The sequence below is a fragment of the Cebidichthys violaceus genome, unplaced genomic scaffold (genome assembly GCF_023349555.1).
Source record: "Cebidichthys violaceus isolate CVI_PGR_0920_01 unplaced genomic scaffold, fCebVio1.0.p SCAF_42, whole genome shotgun sequence".
Classification (NCBI taxonomy): Eukaryota; Metazoa; Chordata; class Actinopteri; order Perciformes; family Stichaeidae; genus Cebidichthys; species Cebidichthys violaceus.
In genome coordinates this window covers 1,098,100-1,123,099 of record NW_027176617.1, presented here as the reverse complement: position 1 = coordinate 1,123,099, position 25,000 = coordinate 1,098,100, and the positions used below count along the sequence as shown (strand labels likewise).

The 25,000-nt window shown below is 42.5% G+C and overlaps 3 protein-coding genes across 5 annotated transcripts in view; all 3 read right to left on the bottom strand.

Moving 5' to 3' along the window:
* The window catches only part of snrpd1 (small nuclear ribonucleoprotein D1 polypeptide), a 3,137-nt gene extending 1,367 nt beyond the window's left edge, over positions 1-1,770 (bottom strand). The window contains exons 1-3 of the mRNA XM_068728514.1: positions 1,646-1,770; positions 921-997; positions 101-292 (exon numbers count right to left, since the gene is read on the bottom strand). Coding sequence (XP_068584615.1) covers positions 101-292; positions 921-997; positions 1,646-1,659 — 283 coding nt within the window. The 5' untranslated portion in view covers positions 1,660-1,770. The remainder of the gene's footprint in view (positions 1-100; positions 293-920; positions 998-1,645) is intronic.
* A 1,174-nt stretch (positions 1,771-2,944) lies between these two features.
* Positions 2,945-17,855, bottom strand: LOC137886208 (ankyrin repeat and IBR domain-containing protein 1-like). 3 transcript variants are annotated; one of them, XM_068728551.1, is made up of 20 exons: positions 17,640-17,855; positions 14,515-14,686; positions 14,274-14,405; positions 13,401-13,592; positions 12,277-12,394; positions 11,898-12,118; positions 11,605-11,693; positions 11,311-11,455; positions 10,847-11,007; positions 10,527-10,615; positions 10,111-10,241; positions 9,823-9,957; positions 9,585-9,671; positions 9,381-9,447; positions 9,136-9,281; positions 8,244-8,422; positions 8,018-8,069; positions 7,790-7,846; positions 7,503-7,626; positions 2,945-7,111 (listed from the first exon to the last, which is right to left on the bottom strand). In XM_068728551.1, exons 1-20 carry the CDS (start codon positions 17,825-17,827, stop codon positions 5,631-5,633), a joined length of 3,966 nt encoding a protein of 1,321 aa, XP_068584652.1. In that variant the 5' UTR covers positions 17,828-17,855; the 3' UTR covers positions 2,945-5,630. The 3 variants fall into 3 exon arrangements, with proteins under 3 accessions (XP_068584652.1, XP_068584653.1, XP_068584655.1); XM_068728552.1 differs by having other exon boundaries at positions 10,111-10,235; XM_068728554.1 differs by lacking the exon at positions 7,790-7,846.
* Positions 17,856-21,333: 3,478 nt separating this feature from the next.
* On the bottom strand, positions 21,334-23,301 carry LOC137886175 (receptor-transporting protein 2-like). Its single transcript, XM_068728496.1, has 3 exons — positions 23,173-23,301; positions 22,680-22,854; positions 21,334-22,013 (listed from the first exon to the last, which is right to left on the bottom strand). Exons 1-3 carry the CDS (start codon positions 23,186-23,188, stop codon positions 21,659-21,661), a joined length of 546 nt encoding a protein of 181 aa, XP_068584597.1. The 5' UTR covers positions 23,189-23,301; the 3' UTR covers positions 21,334-21,658.
* Positions 23,302-25,000: the final 1,699 nt, after the last annotated feature.

Sequence of the window (25,000 nt, the reverse complement as noted above, 5' to 3'; positions counted from 1 at the left end):
GATCCATCCCCACCAAAATATCAACTTCCAACTATCCTAGTATGCTGTATTATGGTTCTCCCTCTGCTGTACACCTCATCGATGGTTCGACATTCCTCACCTGCTTCTCTCTTCTTGGACTTGACCTTTGGCTCGATGTCAACCAGCAAGGTGTCCAGTGGGAGGCTGTCGGGGAGGATAAAGTAGCGAATATTGTTGCCACGAATACTCAGGGATTCCAGCTGAGTGGGCTCCCGGTTTTTCAGGGTCATTTTCACCGCCTTCAGGTGGGTGTTCATGCTCACATCAACACCTAAAAGGGAAAAGAAAGGAAACGAAGACAACAAAAAATGTAATGATCGTACCACTGTTTATTCTAATATACAAAGATGTGAAGGAAGAAAAATATGACCAGTGGGTGATAGTATGCAAATACCAAGATGGCTAAAAACACATTCTTGCAGTTTGAGCTTTTAATCCACTCTAAGCCAGCGCTTCCACACCACAAAATGAGCGTTTTAAAAACTTGTGGCTATAATTTCAAAAAAGAGTAACTGAACACCTGGCAGTCTCATCTTTGATGACCTCCAGTGGTTACCTATTAAAAATGACTATTTGTCACCACTTTGTTCTTTTTAAAAGGGTGACAAAACTAGTATTACAATGCACTATAGGTGATCACAGTGAGGAGGAAATGATTGAGCATAGTTCAACCAACTGAGACGTCTGTCCCACTGGCATTGGCTACTACGGTTTCAAAAATTAAGGATTATGATCTCCCTGAAGGTATGATTTACTTCCTACTGTTGCATTAGCTAGATGGACATATTAAACTGGCTAATATATTAATTTAAATCTTAACATCTGGACTTTAAAGAAACATTTCACTGCAGTTTACTTACGTAGAGGCAACTCTTAACACTTAATGAAGCATTTCTTACCTGTGATGGTGCCATGGACCTGGGTACCATTCTTCAGTTCAATGGTAACCGTCTCATGGCTGAGTTTCATCAAAAACCTGTGAGATGAACACGATTAGTGTGAGAAAACATCGTGGTTTGTCAACCTTTCACAATTTTAAACGAAAATTTTACATCGTGTATCCTAAAATGAAAAAATGGTAACGTTAGCTAACGTTACCTAGCTTAAGTTAGCTACCGACTGTGTAGCGTTCAGTACCAAAACAAAGGTAACGTTACTCCGGAGGGCGACAATAACATTTAAAACCTCCATGCATTTGATTTGGGAAGGCATGTTAAGTGATTATACGTAATTTGCGTAAGGCTACGTCTAGTTTTTAAATCCTGCCGCTAAATGTGTAAACGTTAACTGCACGTAACACAGAGACAGACAGGGCCTACGAGTTAACCACTAGCTAACGTTCGGTATGTCCGTTAAAGCTAGTTAGCAAACATTGCAGCTACCATACCTGCGCAATTTAAAGTTAAACTAATAGTATTAACACTACATGTGTTTGTATCCGTGTGTTATTTCAGAGCGTGGAGCTCGTCCATTGTAAACCCGTACAGCCTCCATTCATTCCGTTCTTCCCGCCTCATCCTCACAGTCCCTCCGTTAACATCTAACTCCATCCATCGGCATCGGGTTGTTTCATCACCCCACAATCACAGCATTTAATAAAAGGTGACTTTTAGCGACCACTTACCTGACTAGTTTCATGATGGTGATGGACTGTAGAGAGAAATCCTCCACAAGAGACAAAAAATTACAACGGTCGAGTGAAAACACAGGCCGCTGTTGAAAGCTTTACGTTTAGAGTCGCGCTGATTATACGTCATCAAATGAGCGACAGCAACGAGGAAATACGACCGCCTTCACCGCCGCCTACAGGAGGGTTGAACATCATATACATAATACACTGAGGGGCGAAACCATACTGTATATAACCCAAAACAGTTGACGCTATGGTTTAAAACTTTCATTAATACAATTAACAACATCTACTTAAAAAAAACATTATTGCATCTCAGAACAGGGGAATATCAGTGGATACATGTATAAACAATAAATGTATAGAAAGAAAGAAAGAAAGAAAGAAAGAAAGAAAGAAAGAAGCTGTTTTCTGTTGGAGATTATTTAAGGTGGAGACAAAGACTTTTTAAATGTCAAATAAAGGTTAAAAATTGCGTTTAAGACAGTATGATCAGATACAAACTACAACACACACGAGCAATACAAAAGCAACACAGACCTTTTTCGCAGAAGACATTTTAACTTGTCCCAGTTGGAAAAGCACAGGTGTTACTAATAACATTGATTATGGCCCTGTTGTATTCAAGTGTCCCAGTAGCCATCATTATATATTTATTTTATCTTCACCTGTGCTTACCTGCTGGAAATGTAGATATTTCCCAAAGTAATATGCAGTAACGCTGTGCAGGTAAACCAAACACACTCTCAGTGGTTTTCTGAAGCACTGTATGAGTCCAGATGGTAAAATTAGTTTGAGAAATGCCCAATACAAGATTTATTTTAGTTGAAGGAAGACATGGGTTTGTCGGGGTTGTTGTAGTTTTCATTGCCTGCCAGTAGATGTTGCTAAAAAGCCCTTCAATTTCGTATTATTTTCACCTTCATGGCATTGATTGATTCAGTACCCTTCTCACTGGTAGTAGGGCTGTCCTGAAGCTGCAGCATGATGCTTTGTGTAAAAATGATCAATGAATATCAAACTTATTTTTGTAACTGAAGGTAGTATTTGCAAACAACAGTTCAATATTCAAACAAGTTATATTTCTACAGAGTATTCATGGTTATAAATATGTTAGTTTACATGATCATGATTGGCATATTGTTGATAACTTGACAAGGAGAAACTGACTGAAGATGGCAGCCTCACACAAGTCCTACACACACACAGTATACATGTTCTGGTAATCAGATTACTCTTTCTTTTGCAGATTTTTAGATGGTTTTGGAAAACACAAAGAGTATAATCTCATAGTGGCAATCTTTCAGTTGTTTTTATTGAGAGAAAACTTTGCACTGACACTTTCATTTACAGTTTTGGCCACACATCAAACCTCTCTTATGGACCGACTGGGAATGTATCAAGTATAATCTATGCAAGTGCAATTTAATTATTTTTTTATTCTGAAGTGGTTGTTTGAGGGATCATTGAAATATAAACATTATATATGGTGTACAAAATGATACAGGACCATTCCCATGACACCATAAATTAAATTCTAAATCAAGAAAACAAAAAAGGAAATAATAATAATAATAACAGCCACACTCATCTGTCCTCCACATCTTGACCATCCACTGGATTAGTGCAACACATTAACAGCATGCTTGTGCAAATTAAAAGACCCCAGACTTTTCCATTTTGTATCCTGTAGCAACCTAAAATTAATGTTAATTAAACTATTCCTCAAGAAACAATGTCTGAAATCTTTATGGGCAACAACAGCTGCCCTCACATCTCAGCAGGCCTCATGAAATGTCTTCATCAGCACCTAAAACCTGTCCAGCGCCTTCACAGTTTAATGTTAAACACAGAATGGAAAAGGGACTATTTTAGGGGTTTTGTCACTTCAGTGGAGCACGCCAGACCTCACACTTTAAACAAAGCTTAAAATTCAATCAATTATAAGTGATGCACTTTTTCAAATCACATTCTGCATAACCGGCACATTTAAAGTAGAGGGAGAGATTTCAACTAAATTCAGATATCTTTACATTTGTTTGTCTTGGCATGAAAGTATGATTTAAAAACACTCCATTATTATGGTTTCAGTCCCAGCAGCACCAGATCATATCTCAACAACACAACAGGCAGTTTGATTCTCTTGTAAACATTCCAGTTGGGCAATAAAGTTTTTAAAGATAAAGGCTGAGTGACAACCCAGGATTCAGAGTGCTACATCGCATTTTAAGAAAAACCAAAGGCCACATTTGAACAACTTAAAGATAAAATGGTTGTTAATTATAGTGGAAACACTAAAGTGTAAATAATTGACAAATGATTTATTTCATTTAGCTCCAATTCAGTTTTCCTCAGGGGAAGAGGTAAAATAAGATAAACCTGTGGTGTGAGGACAAACGATACTAATGTGCATCAAGAACCTCAGTGTATGGCAACTGCCAAAGTGGTGTGTTCTCCGTTATCTTTCAATGACAACTTTGTTTTGCATGTATAAAAAGCAATGACAGTAATAAATACCAACGAATAAACAAAAACGACTGAAACAAAAAGGCACACAGACCCAACAACTCTGGTCTCAATTGAAAAAAAAAAAAAAATCATCTCTATATGGAATAAAGAAATAATTAAAAAAAAGGATAAATTACAGTAAATCCCAACCCATCTCTCATCTATCAAACAGCACACTGTACTAGCCATCAGTAGTGGAATAGACATGATAAAGTTGTAAAAAAACAAAATGAAATGAGTGTTCATGTACAGTATTGTCTGATTGTTTGGCTCAGTCAACTGACAAATTGATATATGATAAATGTTTATGAATACAAGACTCATTGTAGTGTGAAGTCAGACTCTGAATCTACAGTAACACAGCAGTTCTGATCTTTATTTCTTCTGTCACACGACATTAAATATTTTGTTTTGATGGCATTATTTTATAAAAGCCATGTATTTTGAAATGCAAACAGTGATTCAAATTAAGCAATATACAATATTATGATGCTGTGATACCTAATTTAAAAAAATATGTTTTCATCATGTATTCCATGTCAAATTTGAGGCAAACATTATTATTGATGTAATATCATTTTGGGTTAAAGTGTTTTGCACACTGACACTCAAAACTGAGCCAAACAACAAGCACCCATGATGTTGAAGTGCCTTTGAGCAAGACTTAGCTGGGACTGACCTCGGACAAGATAACATCTCTTCTGTGATCGCTGGAGTTTTACAAAAGAATTATAACTTTCATAAAAATCCAGATAGCATGTTGAACTAGCGTGACGTTCACTGAGCAGACGGGGATATTGTCGTTCTCTGCAGCCTGTCAAAAGGAAACATCCGTAGTGAGTTGGCTCGCAAACAAAACAGGCACAGTGTGCGTGAAGGGCCAAAAATCAGAATTAGGCCCTCTGATTGTACAGTACGCCAAACAAGCTCCAAGGTTACAGTTATCATCATATTTGGCTCCAGGAAGCTGGTGGTTGGGTGGGTGTGTTAATTAAAGTGAGGCGGGTTTGGATTTCAGCATGATCAGCACCAAAACTTCACCCTGAACAAACTGAGAAGACAAACACAGGGAATAAATAATATATGGAAACAAGAAACATGTGCAGCATTGCATGTGTTATGATATCAGTAGCTTTCCATTGATGTACTTTGCTTAAACACTAAATTGTTTCAAAGAATAGGTTGTCTGTTTTTAGAGCAGACAAAAGCACTTTAAAAAAAAAAAAAAAATCTATCTGCGTATGACATCATCTTTACTGGACAAAGTCCCCAGGGTTTTATCTGTAGATACAGTATAATACATACAGTAAGCACTCCAAAGACCTACATCTTTCATTGAGGCTTCACCGTTATATCTTAAATTTTTCCTCTTTCTAGTTTTCCCAGCCTTTGATTTTCTTTCCTCTTTAACTTTCATCTCTCTCTTCCTGTACTTTGCTTAACGTTCTCTCTCCACATCGTTCTGTCGCTGTCACACCAGGTGTACTTGTTCCTCCCACTCCTCAGGCGATTGGTCTCCCTCCAACTGGAGGATGAGGTCCAAGTCTCTCTCTGTGGCTGGGGCAGTGTGTGCGGGACTGTTTCCACATTGGGAGTGCGAACACGGGTGTGTCTGCGCTTCGTCCAGCGACAGGTCAGACACACACCCTGCCTCCGCACCCTCCTCACCATTTTCTATTTTTTCTAGCTCCAGAGTGCTGGGCCTCGACGTCTTCAGGCCCTCTGCACCTAGACAGGGACTCGCCGACCCTCTGTCTGCTTCTGGCTCGCCCTCCAGGGGCTGCCAGAGAGGGGCGGGGGTCATGTCCCTGGACGTCTGGCTCTCTGACTCAGTCTCAGTGTGTGTGTCAGGGGAGGAGTCCGTTTCTGTGGTGGGCGGGGAGGGGATGAGGGCCAGGCTCTGGGGGTTGTTCTGGGGGTTAATGTTGTTGTTAAACCAGGCCATGATGTTGTCCAGCAGCTGGGCACTGGCTGTTGGGTCCAGTGGCTCCAGACTCTGAGGGTCACTAGGGGTGAAAGGGCCCCCTGGGGGGATCACCGGTGAAAGCAGCAGCTCTGGCTCAAGCTCTGGAGATGGGAGGCACAACTGGGCAAGGGGCTGGGGTTCTGACTTGGGTGGGCGTTCGAGAGCGTAGGCGGCAGGACGCTCCTGGGTGTAGGAGCTACTGTGTTCGGGGCAGGGGTTGTAAGAGATGTCGGGTTTTGGGGTGCTGTCGTACGTGACTGTGTGTTCCCGGTTACATGAACTAGGATGGGCAGGGTTTTGGGTGCGTTCAAGTGAGCAAGAGGCAGTGTGTTCAGCCTCAGCCAAATACCCACTGGAGTGGTAGTAACTGGGATCTGTAATGGTGATATGGTCGAGCACATATGGAGTGGTCAGTGTATTCTGGTCTGGTCTATGGCTGAAGTCGCTGTAAGCGGGTTCAATGGTGTAGGGAGCGTTGAGTGTACTGTGGTTGTATGTGTGGTGAGAGCAGAGCTGCTCCTGTGTGTGTGTGTCCAGGTCATAAGGGGTGGTTATGCTCCCCAGTTTCATAAGGCTGTCTCCCAGCTCCAGCAGCTCTGCACTGAGGGAGGGAGGAGGGGGAGGGAGGGGGAGGGAGTTTGACATGGGAGGCTGAGAGGTGGAGTCTGTCCTGTTAGGGGGCCGGGGAGGATCCAGGAGAGAAGTGGGGAAGGAGGAGCCTCTGGCTCCTGGAGGACCGTCTGTGTTGAGAGACTGCAAAGCGACATCGCCCAGGTCGCCTGAGGGTCGCCGCATCCTCTCCTGTCCTCTATCCAGTCCACAGTCCAGCTCCCCTCTCCCCTCCGTCCCTCCCTCCGGGCCTCCCTCCAGGCTTCGCTCTCTGCGAGACTCCTGAAGGGACAGCTGGATGGCCAGCAGGATGTTTGGATCATCTTCATCCAGCAAGCCCAGCACTCTTCTGCGGCTCTCACTTCTCTCTGGGTTTTCTGGAACATGAAATATCACATTACATTACATTACATTACATTACAACCCGGACTGCTTTGTAAAGCTTGATTACAAATTGATCCCAGTGATCAATGCCTCTGTGTGCGTCGACCAAACTAGATTCATGGAGCAATAACTTAAAATCCTATTTGCTGGTTGTCTAGTGTGCTGACAAGACAAAATGTATAAATGGAGGATGGAGCTGGATTAGGATCCAGAGTTTTTGTATTATACATGCTATACGTAAAAGACAATGGAACCTATACAGTGCAACATTGAGTTAATTTCCAAAATGCCCCATGCTGTAAAATATACCTTTCAGAAAATCTTTTTTGTAATAAAGGGCTTTATATGAGGCTACTATATACTGTAGTAAGGCCTTTGCCAGACCTGTGTTGTCACTCCTTCTACTGGTCTCTGGTGTGTTGCTGCTGCTTCGAAGGTTGTGCAGACTCAGCATGTCTCCTCTGCGCCGTGGTCTGTGTCTACGGCGGTACTGGATGTCAGCATAATCCTGCAAAGAGTAATTAAAGCTGGGTTACTAAAAAAAAACAAAAAACCTCTAAAAGCTGTGTTGTAAATCTATTTTGTATCAAACAGGTGCAAAATCTTCAGCACAGAAAAACTGCATTCAGGCCATGCATACGCACAAAACAGCAGAAGCTATGGTGCATTACCTGTGACTGTCTCTCTCTCTGATCTCCTGCTGCCAGTACAGAGTGACGACTCCCCATCTTAACACACATAAGCAAACTAAGTCAGCTGCAGCCGTAGTCATGCATTTAGATGACCTCATACTGAAGTAGGTCACTAAGTGCAGGTTTAAGGAGTACCATTAGCTGGGCGAGAAATAAATAGTTAGCAGAACAAAAGTTAGTGTTTCGGTGTATGGTGAGACAGTTTACCTCAGGGGAGGCAAAGCCAAGGTACTCCCAGTCCCATGATCCGCCAGGGTAACTGAAACAAACACAAGAGTATTTGCTCACAGTGTCACACATGAAGAATAACTTGAATTAAATGTTCAGTTTCAAATATTTCCACTTTGTCTTCTTCAACACTGCCAGTGGGAGGATGACGAAGCAGAACAAAACCATGTACTGTTTGAGTATGTGGGAGTGTGTTTGTCATTACCTTCTGCGGGGAGGATCAGGAGAATCATTGGGCGCAACACCTCGGGCCACTGATGCCAGGAATTCTTGCCTTTTCTGCTGCACCAGACGTGCCGCACTGATTATCTTGTGGCAGGGAGTCCTCAGGTACGGCCGGTTGACCTTCTGGGCCAGATCCTCCACAACCATCTCCAGGTCCGTCTGAGAAGACACAAAACCAACATGTTAACTTCCATCTGCTCAGAGACAGGAAATTCAAATTTAAAAAATGGATTTGCCACTCATATTTAACTTCTACTATTAAGACAAGACATGAGTGGAGTGTGTTTTGAATATTTTCTATCTCACAGGAGAAATCATCTAACAACTAATGACTATAATCTCATTATTCTGTATGACTCAAAGAAAACATCACACAGGTGTCACGTTACTGCAAGTAAAGCCAAATTCTGAGTATCTTATAAAAGGAAATACTCGTTATTTCTTTAACAATGTTGCAAATTAGTTTATGGATTAGTAGTAAGAATACAGAACATTAGTAGAAGAAAAGCAATGCCCTTCAGCACAGGGATGTTAAAACATCAAACACACAGATCATAAACTGCACCAACACTATAAAGTGTGGTATGTTGAGGAGAGCTTTGTGCAAAATGTCTGAAGAACATTAATTATAGATAGTTAATGAATAAGCAAATAGGATTTTGTTAACTTGTCGTTTAGCACCAATTGTCTAGCATGACCATCAGGCCAAAATACAAATCTGTTTGTTAGAAATACAAAACCCAATGGTCAGATTGCCACAGAATTCCATAACAGTACTTTGTTTGTCCTAACCAGTTCAGCCAGCCTGTGGTCTGATGAGCACAGCATGGGATCACTGGAGGGGCTTTAACGTCGTTAGTATAGTGTTATACCTGCATTAGCTCAAATATCTCTTTCTGGGTGCTGCCTTGCTGCAGGAAGAAGCCGTAAGGGTAAGAGCACTTTAGGACACGCCGCGTCTTCAGCAGCTCACTCACACCGTCCTCAATGAAACGCGTGTCTGGAGGAGTTCCTTCACCTGGATGAAACAAGCCAGTATTAGAATGCAGATATGATGAATGTATTATGATTGTAAACAAAACGCTCTGTCACCTTGTATCACAAAAGAGAGACTTACGGCAAATGAAGGCTCTGCTTAGCTGCTCCATCTTCTCTTTGGCTGTTTTTAGCAATTTCTGCTCCAACTGATAGACAAGAGGAGAGAAATCCACATTTCCAATGTTAAATGATCATCAGATTGTCATATATGTCTCAAGGAGCATTTAAGAAATTCAGCATTGCATTACTATAAATGTGTGTTTATGGTTGGAGGGTACATTACCTTATAACTGTGTTCATGGTTCTTGAAGCGAGTATAATAATGCATGAAACGATCCAGCTCCTGAAAACTTTTGTGCTTCTTTTCTGCCTGTAACAAAAAGCAACTTGATTTCACTCAAATGGCTTGGTGTGTGTTTCGGTGTATGCGAGTACATTAAATGCTGCAGAGCACATCAACATGAGCTTCAATAATGTATCATCTGACAGGTGATGGGGTAGTTTTTTGATTGTGTCAATACCTCCACAGTCATCTCCTTGGACTGCTCCTCCAGCTGTTGGATGACCTCATAGCGAGTACAACGATAGTAGCCTCCTGTTGATGAGCTGTGTTTCTTCCACTCCTCCAGACAGATCCAACAGAAGTCATACTTGCACTGCAGATAGAGAGAGCAGAATTTATTTTATAATTCTAACCAAACTGTAGTAAATAATGAAATGAAAGCAGAGAATTATTAATAGTCTGTTACCAGATATCAGTATCTAAACAAATTATGACACACAGCTGACTGACAGATAAATGTGTATACCTTGGCACACTGCATATGGTTGCATCCCTCATTCTTCTGAATGGGCGACTTGCAGTTGGCACACGGTTTTGAGTTGGTCAACAGCCACAGGCAGTTAGCAGCATCCTCATAGGCCTCACTCACACCTGCCACTGTGGAAAGCGCGCACACACACGCACGCACACGCACACACAAACAAACACGCACACACACATTAGCAACCTCTCAATTGGCCAACACTTGCCCTGCAGATACACACAAAATCCATGACCTGAACACCTGCCACTACGTTATAAAAATATATTAAGACACATCCCGGTAGGCCGTCTGACAGCTGCTGTTAACTGCCTCGTTGTGGCATCAGCTTACGGAAGTGCAGCTAAAATTATCCCCCAGTAACACACAGTGAAACACTAACAACACAAAGACGGACTTACACTCCTCAGGCTTCATCTCTGTAACTTTCTGGAGCCAGTTCCTCCACATCTGACAGTCACATGGCTCATGGGCCTCACCAAGGCACTCCCTGCAGACAGGGAGGGTGATAAACAGTGACTGAGGGGCAATCAAATACAGAGAATTGAGACTAAAGTAGCGTGACAACTTGTCAATAATTCCTAGAAACAGAAGGAAAAACAGAAGAGAAGGAAAAAGGCACAGAAGAAGTTTCTGTTAGTTGCTCTCAAGTTTTTAGGTCAACAGCTGTGTTGAGTGTGCAAGTATGTGTATAGAGCCATGAAGAAATCATGAAGCGTACCAGCAGAAGAGGTGACCCTTGCCACAATCAACGGCCGGGGAGGGCAGCAGGGGGAAACTGTGTGGGTCACTGTCCCCGGGGCCTGGTCGGGTGAGCCGCACCGCCCGCTCACAACGTGCTGCAGGACACCATCGGATGGCCGGATTGTTCTCCACAAATGCCTGCAATAGGGAGGGAAGGAGAGAGAAAGATGGGACTCAGATACATTATGGAGTATATAGAAGGAAGAAGAGAACACAGACAGGCAAGAGGGAATGTACAGAGCAGAAATGATTGGGAAATGCCAAAAAACAGGAAGAAACAAATAGAAACAAAAGACAATTTCAGACAAATATGCAGCAAGAAAACGAACAAGGGGCAAACACACTGAATACATTTACAGTTGGATGAAAAGCATTTCTTTAGCTGTGGTGAGCCTTAATGAGAACATGAACATCAATATCTGTATGGATGTTAATTTCTACCTTGATGTCAAACTGTAGATATCGCTGGTCCATCTCCCTGGAAACTACACTTTCTATCACATGCACCGGCACCAGCTGGTAGCACTCATAGGCCGGGCAGAAGATATTGTGTGCATCCCCTTCCTGAATCTTTACATTGAGGAACCTGAGAGACACACACAAATACATACACAGGACAATTCATCCATAATTGCTCAAACACACTGAAGTATGTAGGAACATTCACACACACACACACACACACACACACACACACACACACACACACACACACACACACACAAGGGCCCATACCCTTCCCAGCATGCTCTGCAGAACTCGTGTCCACAGGACATGTCCACTGGATCCTCAAACACGGAGATAGAGCAGAGACAGATTCCACACTGTGGGGAGACAGGAGATAAAGACACAAAATGATATCACAGCACCTAACAATAGTAATCCCTAATGAATCAACTAATGCATTCCATTCACAAAAGTAGGTTTAAAAAAAAAAAAACAAACATGTTTTCTGCATCTCTAAGAGTTAATTTAAACACTGATGCCAGTTAAAAACATTTAAAGTCATCAGTGGGTGTGTCTCTCACCGAAGCTAGGCCCTCCTCTCCAGGTGTGAGGCAGCTGTCAGTCGGAGAGGTGAGGGTGAGTGTGAGTGGTGAGCGTGGGGTCCTGGGGGTGCGAGGTGAGGGGAGGGTGTCCCAGGCATTGTACCCGCTGGGTGGTGGGGTGGGCATGGTCACACCTGAGCGCTGGCAGCAACCCTCAGCGTCTGACATCCAGGCTTCCAGAAGCTTTTCTCTGTCCCAGTCTGAGAGAGGGGGGGAGGGAGAGAGTGAGAGAGGGGGAGAGGGAGAGAGAGAAAAGACACATTTAGAGGTGGGGAATACGTTTGTAATTCTCTCGAAATATTGCAATCGCAACAACAGTGCTGTGAGGGTTTGTGAAAGTCGATGAACTTCCACATACCGTGTGCTCGGAGCAGGGCCTCAGCAGTGAAGAGGGGAGCTTGCAGCATGTCCGCCGTCTCCACGATCAGCATGTCTTTCAGCCTGCGCAGATCCTGAAGTTTCAGTCCCTCATAAGGCTGAAATGTTTGGGAGATACAGAGAGAGTGATAAAGGAAGAGGATGAGAAAGTTATTTAACAAAATCAAGGAAAGTGTGACATTTAGATACATTTAAGGAAGTGAAAAAGAAAATTTGAGACAAATGAAAAGGTCAGGGATGTGGGGAAGCAGGGGTGGGGGTAGGTGGGAAAGAGAAATTAAGTATTAGCATAGATTTGGCAGCAGGAAAAGAGATCAGACTGCTATCAGTTGGCAGCAGCCACTGCTGGAAGTATTTGCTGGTGTCTACTTGTGTTATTATATAAAAACCAGTGTAAGTTTGTGACCTTTGAGGAGAGAGAAGGGAAAAAGAAGACACTTTGGTATGTCTATAAAACATTTCCTTCTGTAAATGCAATTTGATGCAATATTTCATTCGACTATTCAAGATGATTTCAATGTTTGTAAAAGTTTACATGTTGTCAAGGATGTAAAATAAAGTAAAATATGTGAGAATCTGCGTGACGAATCACATCACCAACAAACCAGTATGATAAATATCTAAACAATCATATAAAAAAAACTGTTGTTTTATTAAAAATGTAATAAACAGGAAAACAGCGGACTCAATTGTTCCCAGGCGATATTACTCCAATAGTAAGGTTTTAGAAAAATGCTTATGTTTGGGAATTAATGTGTTTGGGAAATACTGACAAACAGGATAAATGAGACCTGGATTATACAACACAAATTGTGTGAGACTTTATAAACTGATTTTTATATAATTTTGCTGTTGTTAAAGCTGGCCTCCGTTTATTTAAATTACTTTAAGAATTTACGCCATTTTCAGATTCTTCATTACTGTAAAGGGATGTGAGAAAAAACAATGTGTTCTTCCAGAATTCCTGGTAACACATGGTGAGTAAATGATTTACAAATGGTCATTTTAAGGCGGAAGTATTTCTATAAAAGGCATAAAAATAAATCAATTGTCTTCAATGCCCAGCCAGCAGGAAACCCCCAGATCTGGTAACTGTGGTCTCACCTCCTTGTACTGCAGCAGGTTGGTTTCACCATGTGCGTCTGTGTTTGACTGCTGAGCCGAAGAGGAGGAGAAAACCATCTGTGACTCCAGGCTGAGGGCCAGCTCGGTGTGGTGATGCCGCTCGGCATGGTCACATGGCGTCAACTTGTCCTCGTCCTCCACAAAAAGGTCTGCATCGCTCTGGATTAGCAGCTACAGGGAGGGGAGGAGAAAAGAGAGGACAAAAGGAATGGGAGAAAGAAAAGGAGAGATGGATAATGGAGAGGAACAAGAAATTGAAGGAACTTGCAACAAAAGAGAACAAAAGGAAGTGAGACGTTTGAGCAAGTGGAGCAGACAAAGAGAAAACAGGAGGAAGGGGACAAAAGAGAAAGATGTGATGGCAGAAAAGAAATATAAGAAAGGGAAATAGACAGTGACATGAAAAAAATGACAAGGAGAAAAAAGGAGCAAATAATACAAGAATCAAAAGGCATTTTAGCAAAATGGAGAAAGAACAAGGCAGACAGTTTATGAAAGAGATGAATAGAAGAGGAAATGAAGATACATGTGTTCAAACTTTTTATCTTAAAGCATAATATCTGGGTAACATTTCCCCAAGCAGCCAATATCAGAGTTGAGCTCAATTTTCTTTCATTTCAGGAACTGGATTTTCCTTCTAATTCAGAAGCTGTAAAACCTTGAAAAAACAAGCCAGGAAGCACAACTTGAATCTAACAGTAATGAAACACAAAGCAGATGCTCATGAAGAGCAGGGACTGATCTCACTGCCTCTAAAATCCAATCACAAAGACAGATCTGCCTCACAGAGGAGAAGGCTCCTCCCGAATGTGAGCTTTACTTCCAGAGTGGTCCACACACACTTCCTCTCACCTCCACACAGCTCTTCATGCCTGCAGCGGCAGCATAGTGCAGACAGGTGCTGTGGTGATTGTCGGTGGCGTTGACGTTGGCCTTCTCGTACTGGCCTCCCTCCAGCCTGGCACCGGTCCAGCTAAGGATCATCTGGCAGCAGGAAGAACAAACCCATAAATGCAACGTTATTTGTACGTCACAACTTGGTTAATACACTTTTTTTACACAACAGCGTGTAAGTTAACCAGTGCGTTCGTACCTGCAGACAGTCGGCGCGACGCTGCTCGTCCCTTTGGGGTCGGGCCAGTCGTGGCGACAGCGCACCCTCCGGCAGCAGCAGGATCTGTGGGCCTTGGCACAGCACGTGGAGGCACGTCTCGTTGTGCACGTTGCGCTTGTTGGGGTTCCCCTCTTTACTGAACAGGAAGGACCTACACAACGTAGAAGAAGGAATAAGGACAAAACGGAGTTCAGAAATGAGCTGGAAAGAGAAGACAGAACTGACGGCAACAGAAAGAAGGCTTAAATCAGAATGTGAGAGAGACGTGAAGCCTACTTGAGAGAGAAACAGATGTGGAGGAAGGAGACCATGGAGGCATGAGTGGAAATGACATGAGGATGAAGAATGGTAGTGACATGAGTTTGGTGGGCAAGAAGCGTAGTAGAGAGAGGGAGGAGTAGAATGATGGCAGAATATTGACTATTTCTGTTTCACATCTCTGAAATAATGGACATGCTGGTTGGTGGATGCACGCGCACACACACACGCTGATGGATGTTCCAGTTGCACTGAGAGCCTGGCTGTGGTTGCAGTTCTGTTTAGTAAATAGTCGGTCTGTCAAAATCTCCATTTACTGATTAGCCTTCAACTCTTTTATTTGACTCCACTTCCATCTGTCCTTTTCTATCCTATTCTTGCTTTTTTTCCCTCCTCCTCTACAATATCCTATTTTGTTGTCTTTTGTCTTTCTTTAACCTGACATCCTTTTCTACATTGTCCTAACGCAGCTGCATGTTAAACTGTAGAGAAAAGCCTGTTTCTATCAGTGGCATGACATGAATAGTTGAAAGGCCCTTCTCACAAATAATAGGATGTTGGGATTTCTATTGGTTCAATGTATACAAAAACACTGTTAAAACCCTCTGCCTCTCTTCTCCGTTTGCAGTCGCCACTATTAAATTAGTGTTTGAATGTTTCCTTATTGTGCAGCCTTACAGCCTATTCTTCCACTTCTGACCTTCTTATCCTGTCAGCCACGAGCCCCTGAAGCCTCCCCCTAATGACAGTTCACTGCCAATTCACCCACACAGCAATAATCACTAATTATTCCCCTTTCACTACAAGCCAGTCACCCCCCACCTCTATACACACACACACACACACACACACACACACACACACACACACACACACACACACACACACACACACACACACACACACACACACACACACACACACACACACACACACACACGTTCAGGAGGGATGGCCCTAATATGAGTCAACTAGAAACAACAGGCTAGGGGACATCACATGTTTTTGCTGCAATTTTCAAACACCAAAGCTGTTCAGACCGCATTTGAATACAACGGGGAACCTCCAGGGAAAGTTAAAATGTTACAATTCACACAGAAATTATGAATGTGTTTGTAGTGTGTGTGACCTGAAGCTTGAAGAGTCACACTAAAATAAAAAAAGAGAGTTGCCATGTGTTGACATACACATCTGCTGTTTGTCTTGGCCTTCTTCAAACAACAGGAGGTCAATTGTTTACAATGAGTGACCAAGTCACTGTTGGTATTTACGTGTTTCTCAGACTGTGTTCTCCGTTGTTGTGGAGGAAGGGTTACACTTCATGAACTGCAACCATTTTTTTCCAGTAATAGGTCTTCTTGTGATTTCCCAGTTTGCACATCTCATGGGATTCACTATCCAATCCGTCCCAAGGAGACAACTAGAAGAGAGCCATGAGGCATATGTTAAAAATAATCTGAAAAACAGACTCTGCATCTACCAGCCCACGCTTGTTCTCCGTGAGTCTTTTTTGTGTCTGAGAGTTCTTGGTTGTCTTATCTGCTTGCCTCTGTCCAAACGAGCTGTTGGAACAAAGAAGCATTTCCTCTGATACTGATCCGGAGCAGAGTGTGCGTTCAGCACGCCTCTCTGGCCCATTAAAGGTTAGTAGGAAAAGGGACCCAAATAGCACACCGACTGATTCACTGTGTTATATTCACATTCACAGACTCGGACACATTAAGCAGTTGTGGAGTCACAGCCCCCCCCCCCCTCAAAACACACATGCACGTGTGCACACATGCAGATGCACAGATAATTGAGATTGGCCTTTTCAACAGCTTCCTCTGACCCCCCCCCCCCCCCCCCCCCCTGTAATCATGGAAAGAAAGGGCAGGAGAGAGGAAGAGTGCGAGCAGGAGGAGGTGAGGATGGCTTTTGAGTCACTGAATCAGCTGTCTTGGTCATGGCCAGCAGCCTGATTATCCCTGCAGGGGGTAGAAAGACACACTGGTGTCTTGCTCGCTCTATGTTTTTCAATTTTGACGCCTTTCTTTGAGGTTGTGTTCGATTTTATTGTTTCTCTGAAGACATTATTCAAGGGGGAGGGGGGGTGTACACCTGCTACAACAAAGTATACATTATGTTCATTAAGTTGGGGGACTCACAAGAGATGATCAAAAATCTACACAGCAGAAGCAGAGACATCCTGCATTTTAGCCTCAAGTAAACAAGCTCCAAATGCAACTCAAGTCTTTCAAACTCAACATCCCAAATTTGTAACGCATACTTTCTAGTATAAATTTAAAGTCTAAATCAAGAGACAGAGCTCATGCAAGTTATTTTTTCCCCAGACTTAATAAAACTTCATCCAGAATCACAGACGACCATTATACAGGCTGAGTAGTGAGCAGAATTGGCAGAGCGCCCCTTTTCCTGCTTACTTTGAGACGCTCACAGTTGCTCTTTCTAGCGATTGCTCCTTTGTTTGTCGTTTTGCCCTCACTGTCTGTGTGGGTCTAATTGTGTCTGATTGCCAGTGTTCTTCATAGTTAATGTACTTTTTCCCGTGTCTGGCATTTTTTTTTTTTACACTGTAACATTATTAACAGAGTTTGACAGTGTATACATCAGGTACCCTTCTGTACAAAAAGTCCTCTTTCTTGCCTATTATGAAAACGGGGACTCTCAGAAATCTATTAAGGCTGACATCCTGCTAAATGTTGTTCCCTTTAACATGACTCACTTGCATAAATGCCTTTGTGACTGTATTTGATAACTGCTTAACAACAATACAAGTCACAGCTTCAAATGTTAGTGTTGAATTCAATCAACACCTCTGACATTCTCAACACCTTTTTTTTTACCTGAGCAGACGTGTCATAGCGTGGCGGCAGACGTAGTGCAGGGGCGTGTTGTGCTGGTACTGCTCTCCGTACGATGCGTTCGGGTCCAGGCCCTCCCTGAACTGAGGGTTGCCCTCGTACAGCTGCCAGGCCAGGGCCTCGTCACCACCCACCAGGGCCTTGCGGAACTTGGTGGCTGTGTTGCCCATGGCTTCAAGCTTGCAAAGGTCCGCCTAAAGGGAGCTGTGGCAGATGCCCGCCCGCCCGCCCACCCGCCCGTCCGACCGTCCGACGGTCCGACCGTCCGTCCGCCTGCGCCTCTCTCCTCCTCCTCTTCCTCCTCCCCCGTTCACCACAGGTCACAACTTAGAGCAACATGGTTCAGCGTTTTCCTGCCCTGAAAGTAAAAGAGAGAGAGAGAGAGAGAGAGAGAGAGAGAGAGAGAGAGAGAGAGAGAGGGGAAGATTGATTAGAGGAAAAAGGATGGTTGAAGACGGACACAAGGAGAGGAAAGAATTGGAAAAAGGCTGGTGAAGTAAGATGAAAAAAACCCAATTCAGAAGTCATAAAATGAAGACGTATCAATCAATCAGTCCATCCAATGATCAGCTGATGTGCTGTGGCGAGGATGTTATCTCACCGGAAATAGAGGGGCAGAAGAAAGAAGCCAGAAAGACAGAGAGAGATAATTATAAAGAGGGCGGGCAGGTTAATGATATCCAAGCCATCGATTTGTTAGTCAGTTGATGAAAGGCATGGTCAATATTACCACAGCTGGCCACAGCGAGTCCAGTCAGCTTTCCTTTGTGAATAACTTGCATACATTAGGCTGTTTACATGCTTGTCTGCTACTGGAGATATGAGAGTCTGAGTGTGTGTGTGTTAAACCGTGCTGCACTAATATCCTGGACCAAAAAAACAAACAGTTTTACTTTGCCTCTCAGGCGCTCAACCAAAGAATCACAAGAATCGCAGCTATGGCTGCTACAGCTGAGTTTACTCTGACAGCAACAGCTGATTAACCTCCTGTAGGTTCTCAAATCTGTGTGTTCTGATTCATTTCCTTCCTCATCTTCCCCACCTCTCCCTCTTTTTTTTTTCTCTCCCTCAGACACACAAACAATTTGTCCCGTCCTTAACACACAAACAACAATACATCCTGTAACGAGCGGAGTCTGTATGTGAGTGCATGTGTGTATTGGGCCGTTGAGGGTATCATTACAGTCTTCAATCTATGGCCATCTGTCTGGCCCCTCACAAAGAGCCTCTTTTAGCCCCGGCTACAGTTGGCCGCTGGCTGGTCCGAGCTCTGGAACATTTGAATAACGTGGCTGGCTGCCTCCCCTCCTCTTGCCTCCCATTTCTATGCAGTGACAGACAGGGACACAGACACGGAAAACAGGCACCGACAGACGGGAGGCATATGGAAGCTGCAACCACCGGCGAATAATAGCCGACTTCTTTCAAGTTCTGCTCCAATGATGCATGCAGTGTACCGGACCTTGTGTGTTTATATCTGAAGGGGTGGTGATGGTGGTGGTGGTGAGGGGGAGCAGAGGGGGGAGTTACTGGAGTTATTAGGTCAGTGTGTCTGCTTGGCTCTCTGTTTTGTGCACACTGGTTTACTTCCAGTTCACTTCACTCCTCTGTGTATCTCCGCCGGTCTCCCTCTGTCTCATACTAAATAAGGACAGGAAGTCTAGACGTGGAGGAACTTTGGAATTCCAAGGAACGTACGGTTTGCACAGTTCAATTATCCAAAGCTCTTTGAGGCTACACATCAATCTGTGGTGGCTGAGGAAGTATTCACTCCTTGTTGACTGGACACTTGTCTTATTAGCCTTAAATCCAGCCAGGATTTTTTTGTATCAATTATGTTTGAAAATAAACAATTCTGAGTTACACTCATGCCACAGGTCCACACAGAACAGGTCTCTAGAACATATGGTACTACCCATTTTCGGTAATGTGATAATCAAGACTTAATGACTAATGAATTCAAGAATCCCAAACACATGAGTGTTGTCTGGAAGTCTTTGTCTGATGATTCCTGCTGACAAAAACTCAAGTCACAGCAGTCTTGGTTTCTCGAGAACCCAGCCAGCAATCACAATGTTTTATAAGCAATATCACAATTCATGGGGATATTTTGGGTGTGATTGTCTTTGTGCTTTTCTATACACACACACACACACACACACACACACACACACACACACACACACACACACACACACAAGGTTAGAACTTTAATGGTTGGCAAATAAATAAATTGACATAATATCAATACAAGCAAAAAAACACCAACCATTTGCTGCTTCTCTCAAGATATTAATATTACCCTGATATGTATGTCAGCTCTATAACAGTACAGCTATGATCATCTACAGCTATGACTAACTGTAGCCTTAACTTAGTAAATGCAGCATGTCATCCCTACCTGCCAGCACCTTTATAGGCACATCTACAGTTACTACTCTGTTACTATATTGTTAATATAAACAAATACAACCCACTGTTGTGCCTTTACTGTTATCAAAACTTGCTGTCACGTGATAGACATCAAGTCAGACACCTTAAGTCAGAGTATGGGTGGATCCTGACAGGCTTCTGTGTAAACCGACTAAACCAGGTTGTCAAAGGAGACATCAAACTTGTAACTACAGGGCAGCTAAAGAGCTGCACGGTGACATACAGTAACAGCAAGTTACTTCAATAGCATTTACCAAAATTAGCTAGGTCACCGTCAATCAGCTACACATTCAGGTCAGACCTCGTGTGGTTATTATCGTTGAAGAAGTGTGTCAGCATGAAATGGAGCACAAAACAAACAGCAGCCGACTTCTCTCTGTGCATGTTTCTGTCCATGCGGCCCCTCGGTTAAAGCTCCTTTGTTCAGCGCACTGACAGTGAATCACTAACACAACAGGGGAAGCGAGTGTTAGGTGTAGGTTGTCCGACAAGCTGCAGAAAAAAAAGACGCTTTCACCCTGGGTGTTAACGTTCCCCCACTGAGGTGGGTAAACGTTAACACCCCAAAAAGCAGCCTACCGTCCTGCAGTTACCGAAGCTAGCAAACCAGCCTCTCTCAGGTTAGCGCGTTGTTGTGTTAGCCTCAACTACCGCTCGAGCAGGACAACGTCAAAATCTGCACCGTTTTACTTACACGGTCGTCTCACTTGGTCACTGGTCGTACATTCGGGAACTTGCGTAAATCGAGGGACATTATCTCGTCACTGTCATTCGCGTCCCCGTCTGCTTTTCTTCCACTGGACCATCCTCCTCTCTGCCACCCGGACCCGGTGGGGACAATGATGATGATGCTGCTGAGAGCGGAGGGGCGAGACTGACTGGATCGCTTCAGTGTATGTTGTTGTGGCTGCCAAAGAGAAAAGCCTACTGCGCATGCTCGGGAACCAACTGTCACGCGGAAAGGCTCTCACCTGATTGGTCGGTTGTCTGGGGTCGTTTTGGTGAAACGCTATCGTATTGTAGGCTTTTTTGAAAAGTTGTATTTTAGCTGCTTTAACAGGTGAGTTGTGTATATAGACATAAACTAAATAATTTTATAATAATTTATAATATATACATATTATTATAATTATATTATGTTACATATAATATAGTTTAAAAAACTGAAAACAGAATATAGGCTTCATGATACTGTCAAACAGTGTGGATTAAGGAAATGTAAACAATCATAAAACTACACATGTTGAAACAAAAACTTAAGACTTTATTAAAAGTGACAATGCAAAACCTTTTAAATATATTTACTGGAACAATGGTATTATTGGTGCTGATGCTAAAAAGGAACCCTTGTATTATTGGTGTACAAAAAAAATCATAACTCAACATCAACGTAACGACAAAATTAGCCAACTTTAAAATAGGAAAATGGGGTCATACAAACGGCAAAGGAACATCGGCACACAACCTGCCAGTCAGTTACTGTCGGTCTCTATCTGCAGCTGTCTCACACTCTCTCACACACACACACACACACACACACACACACACACACACACACACACACACACCTAATCATCATCCTGACGGCAGATGCTCTGACTGCAGATGCCCTGACTGCAGGCCTGACACAAGGCCTTCTCATGTGGTTTTCTATTATCCATGCGGTTTCCTGAACCACCACTATGATCATTGTCGTCCTCTCCGTAGCAATTCTTCCGGATTTTGGCACACAGGCTGAGTAAGGCATTTTCCACCTCTTCCTTGGAAAAACCAGGTTGTTTAAACCTTTTGTCGTTGCAACTGCGACAGGCCTGTCCAAAGGGCCTCATGATCACTGACCCCCTGTCACCTCGCAGCCGGTAATGGAACAACAATGTCACCTTTGCTGAAGACCAGGTCTTGCTGCAAGATGTACACTGGAAACTGTGGGAAAGGAGAAGACAATATATAAGAGTCAGAGCGTCTCAGGGTTAGTAAGATTCTACCTGAGGTATTCTCAGGTCTGCAGCATTTCCTGCAAGTTATCAGAATCAGAATCAGATTTATGGACAAATAGGGGTTTTTTTACATTTAAAAAAAATGATTAACAAGTATAGCAAGAATTAAGAAACATGAATCTAGAATATAATACAAATACAATAAAAAAGTACGTAAAATATATCTGAACTAAAATAGAAGAGCTGTGCAGTTTTAAGTGTGGTTTTGTGCAGAACTTTTTTAAATTGTCCAAAAGTAATGTTTTAGAATCGTTAAACTAACATTTAACTTAAGAAGGATCAATCTTCTCATAACTTTGTTGGTTAAATCATATTCTGTGTTCTTTTCAGGCACCATAATCAATACTACTACAAACGGAAACCAATACAAAAATGTTGTCCCGTTGCCTACAATTTCTGTTATGTGTCTGTTAACAGAGATTAGAAAAAGCACAACAAGACAGCCTGCTGCACATTCAGCCAATTTAGAAAAACAGAAACTCTGTCGACAGTTTTCACAGCTAATTCTTATCCTCCTTAACCTGAATATCAATTACTGTAGTTTAAAGTTATATATCTTGATACTTTGAGAATATGTAACAACAACACTTACTGTCCAAAGCCAGAAGAGTGGCAGTAGATCTTCCAGCCTCTCTTTCTCTCCTCCACGGTGAGTTGGTCTGTCTGGTTGTAGTTAAAGTTGAGATTCCACTGGTCTCCGTAGTCCAGCTCATTGTCATCGTCCAGCAATTCCTCAAAGGTCTCCCTCCACAAGGAAGGAACCCAGTCTGCACGAGTGGAAAGTCAATTAAATATAGATCCCTGTTTCACAACACTGGAAACACTGCAGCAACCAAACTCTCAGCATGTAAAAGGAAATTAAAGCGAAAAAAACAAGGTCACGTCCTTCTTCCGTCTTTTTGAATAAAAAAATCAGAATTTTCAATAAAACGAAAATGTAAAAAAAACAAAATGCATTCAACACAGACGATTATGAACCCTAAATACTATCAGTGTATCTATGGCGTCAAATTGATCAAAACAAATATTGCAAAGCACCAATTCACACAGCATATTATTTACACACAAAAGACATTATGTGTTACCTGTAGATTTTCTCATGTTGTTCGGTGATCAGAGACTCTTCTGGTGAGATGAAGCGATGTCTGACTTGTGAATGCTGCTATGCAGACTGTCTCCGTATTTAAACACCGACTGCAGCTCTACTCAGGAAAACGAAACTTAACAACCTAGTTTCATTTTCCATGTAGTTGGCTTCAATTGATCGGTGTCATGCAGAAACAACGCAACATCATGAGATAGCTTATTGCCTTACGTAAAAGGGGATTTTATAGTAGTACACTGACCACAGTTTATTACTGTATTCTATAATGAATGATAGTTAGACAGGCATTGCAATATGTATGAAATCCCATTACCCCATTTAATTCGACATTTTGCCTACAATCAATTTTAAATCAAATTAAAGTTTTTTTTCTTGTGCTTCTCTTGGAGCTCATTTAATAATTAATTTTTTTTTAGCAATTATGTTTTTTTGTTTGGTGGCTAATTAGTACGCATTTGAACAATTTATCTACTAAACAACAATTTGTAATTTTCCTCATCGCATATTCAGTTTACCTCAGTTTATAGGCTTATATGGGAAGGAGATTGGCGTGTCCGTCCATGACTTGTTTTGATTGCTGTAGTTTTAGTTTAATTTACAGTAATATCGTTGCAAGTCCCAGCTAACACACTCAAGTTCAGTTCAGGTCAGTTCAGTAGGGGGCGGTAGAAGACAACTGGTTGATCCACACGCGCCACTAACTGAAATGGACTTTTAATTGCAATGCGGTTGTTGAACCAAAGGGTGGCATTTTTTGGTGCACAGTGGAAACAAGTATTTTAAGGAGTCAAGGGATTGCCCACAAGTCACTGCCTATGTATCAGAAGTAGGCCAACAGGATCAGCTTTCCATTGAATTTACAATAAGGAAATATACTTTCGATGTCTAAGTACTGGAAACCACTCGGGTCATCCTGATGACCTGGTGAAATGTGAGCTTTAATTTATCCCTAGAGCCCAGAGGACCAATTTAGCCATGTCAGGGGAAAAAGCATCAGTATGAATGTTAAAATAGTGTCATTAATATACGTATTTAACTTATAGGAAACTCACTTCACCCCTAAACATTACATTTAAATTGTATTCTGCTCTTTGTGGTAACCAGGAAACATTTGCCTTATACAGGTGCCCCCATCCAGCTGAGTCTTAACTGCTTTGTCAGCTTGTTCTGTTTGGTGACTGATATCCATCGTTGCAATGCTGCATGTTTACGCCTCTATCAGTCCTGTCTGCCAGTTGCTCTACTGTTCCTTCTTTTGAATTACTTATGGCATTCTGGGAAATTTAAAGCCCCAGTTATTAGTACAAACATTTATCTAAGTCACCTTTGAAAGACGGTAAAACTGTTTTTGATCTCTTGCTGTGATTTTCACACCTAAACCTATTTTAGGACCTTTTTAATTGCTTTAATGTTTGGTTTCAACCCTCAACTACATTCTTGACATATACACTTAAATGTAAAAGCCAAGACTACTCCTTTATGTCCCCGAGCACTGTCGTCCTGTCTGGTGAGGTTTAAAGTAAAGCTCAAAGACCCGTAATGTGTCGGACCCGTAATTCTTTTATTTTTTATTCAAATATCTTACTAAGAATAATGTTTGTTCCTGTACTCATGAAATATTTGTTGCTGTTTCAAGTTTATTATTATTATTTAGTGGTAAAGGCAGTAACAATAACCTATGCCAGTCTTGGAGCAGCCATTGTAGCAACAGCATGATGGTGTCAAGCTGGTTTGATAAAGCAGATGCTTGTTTACTCCGTCTTTGTATCTTGTCTGTTAAGTTATGCATGGTGTTTCCTGAATAATCA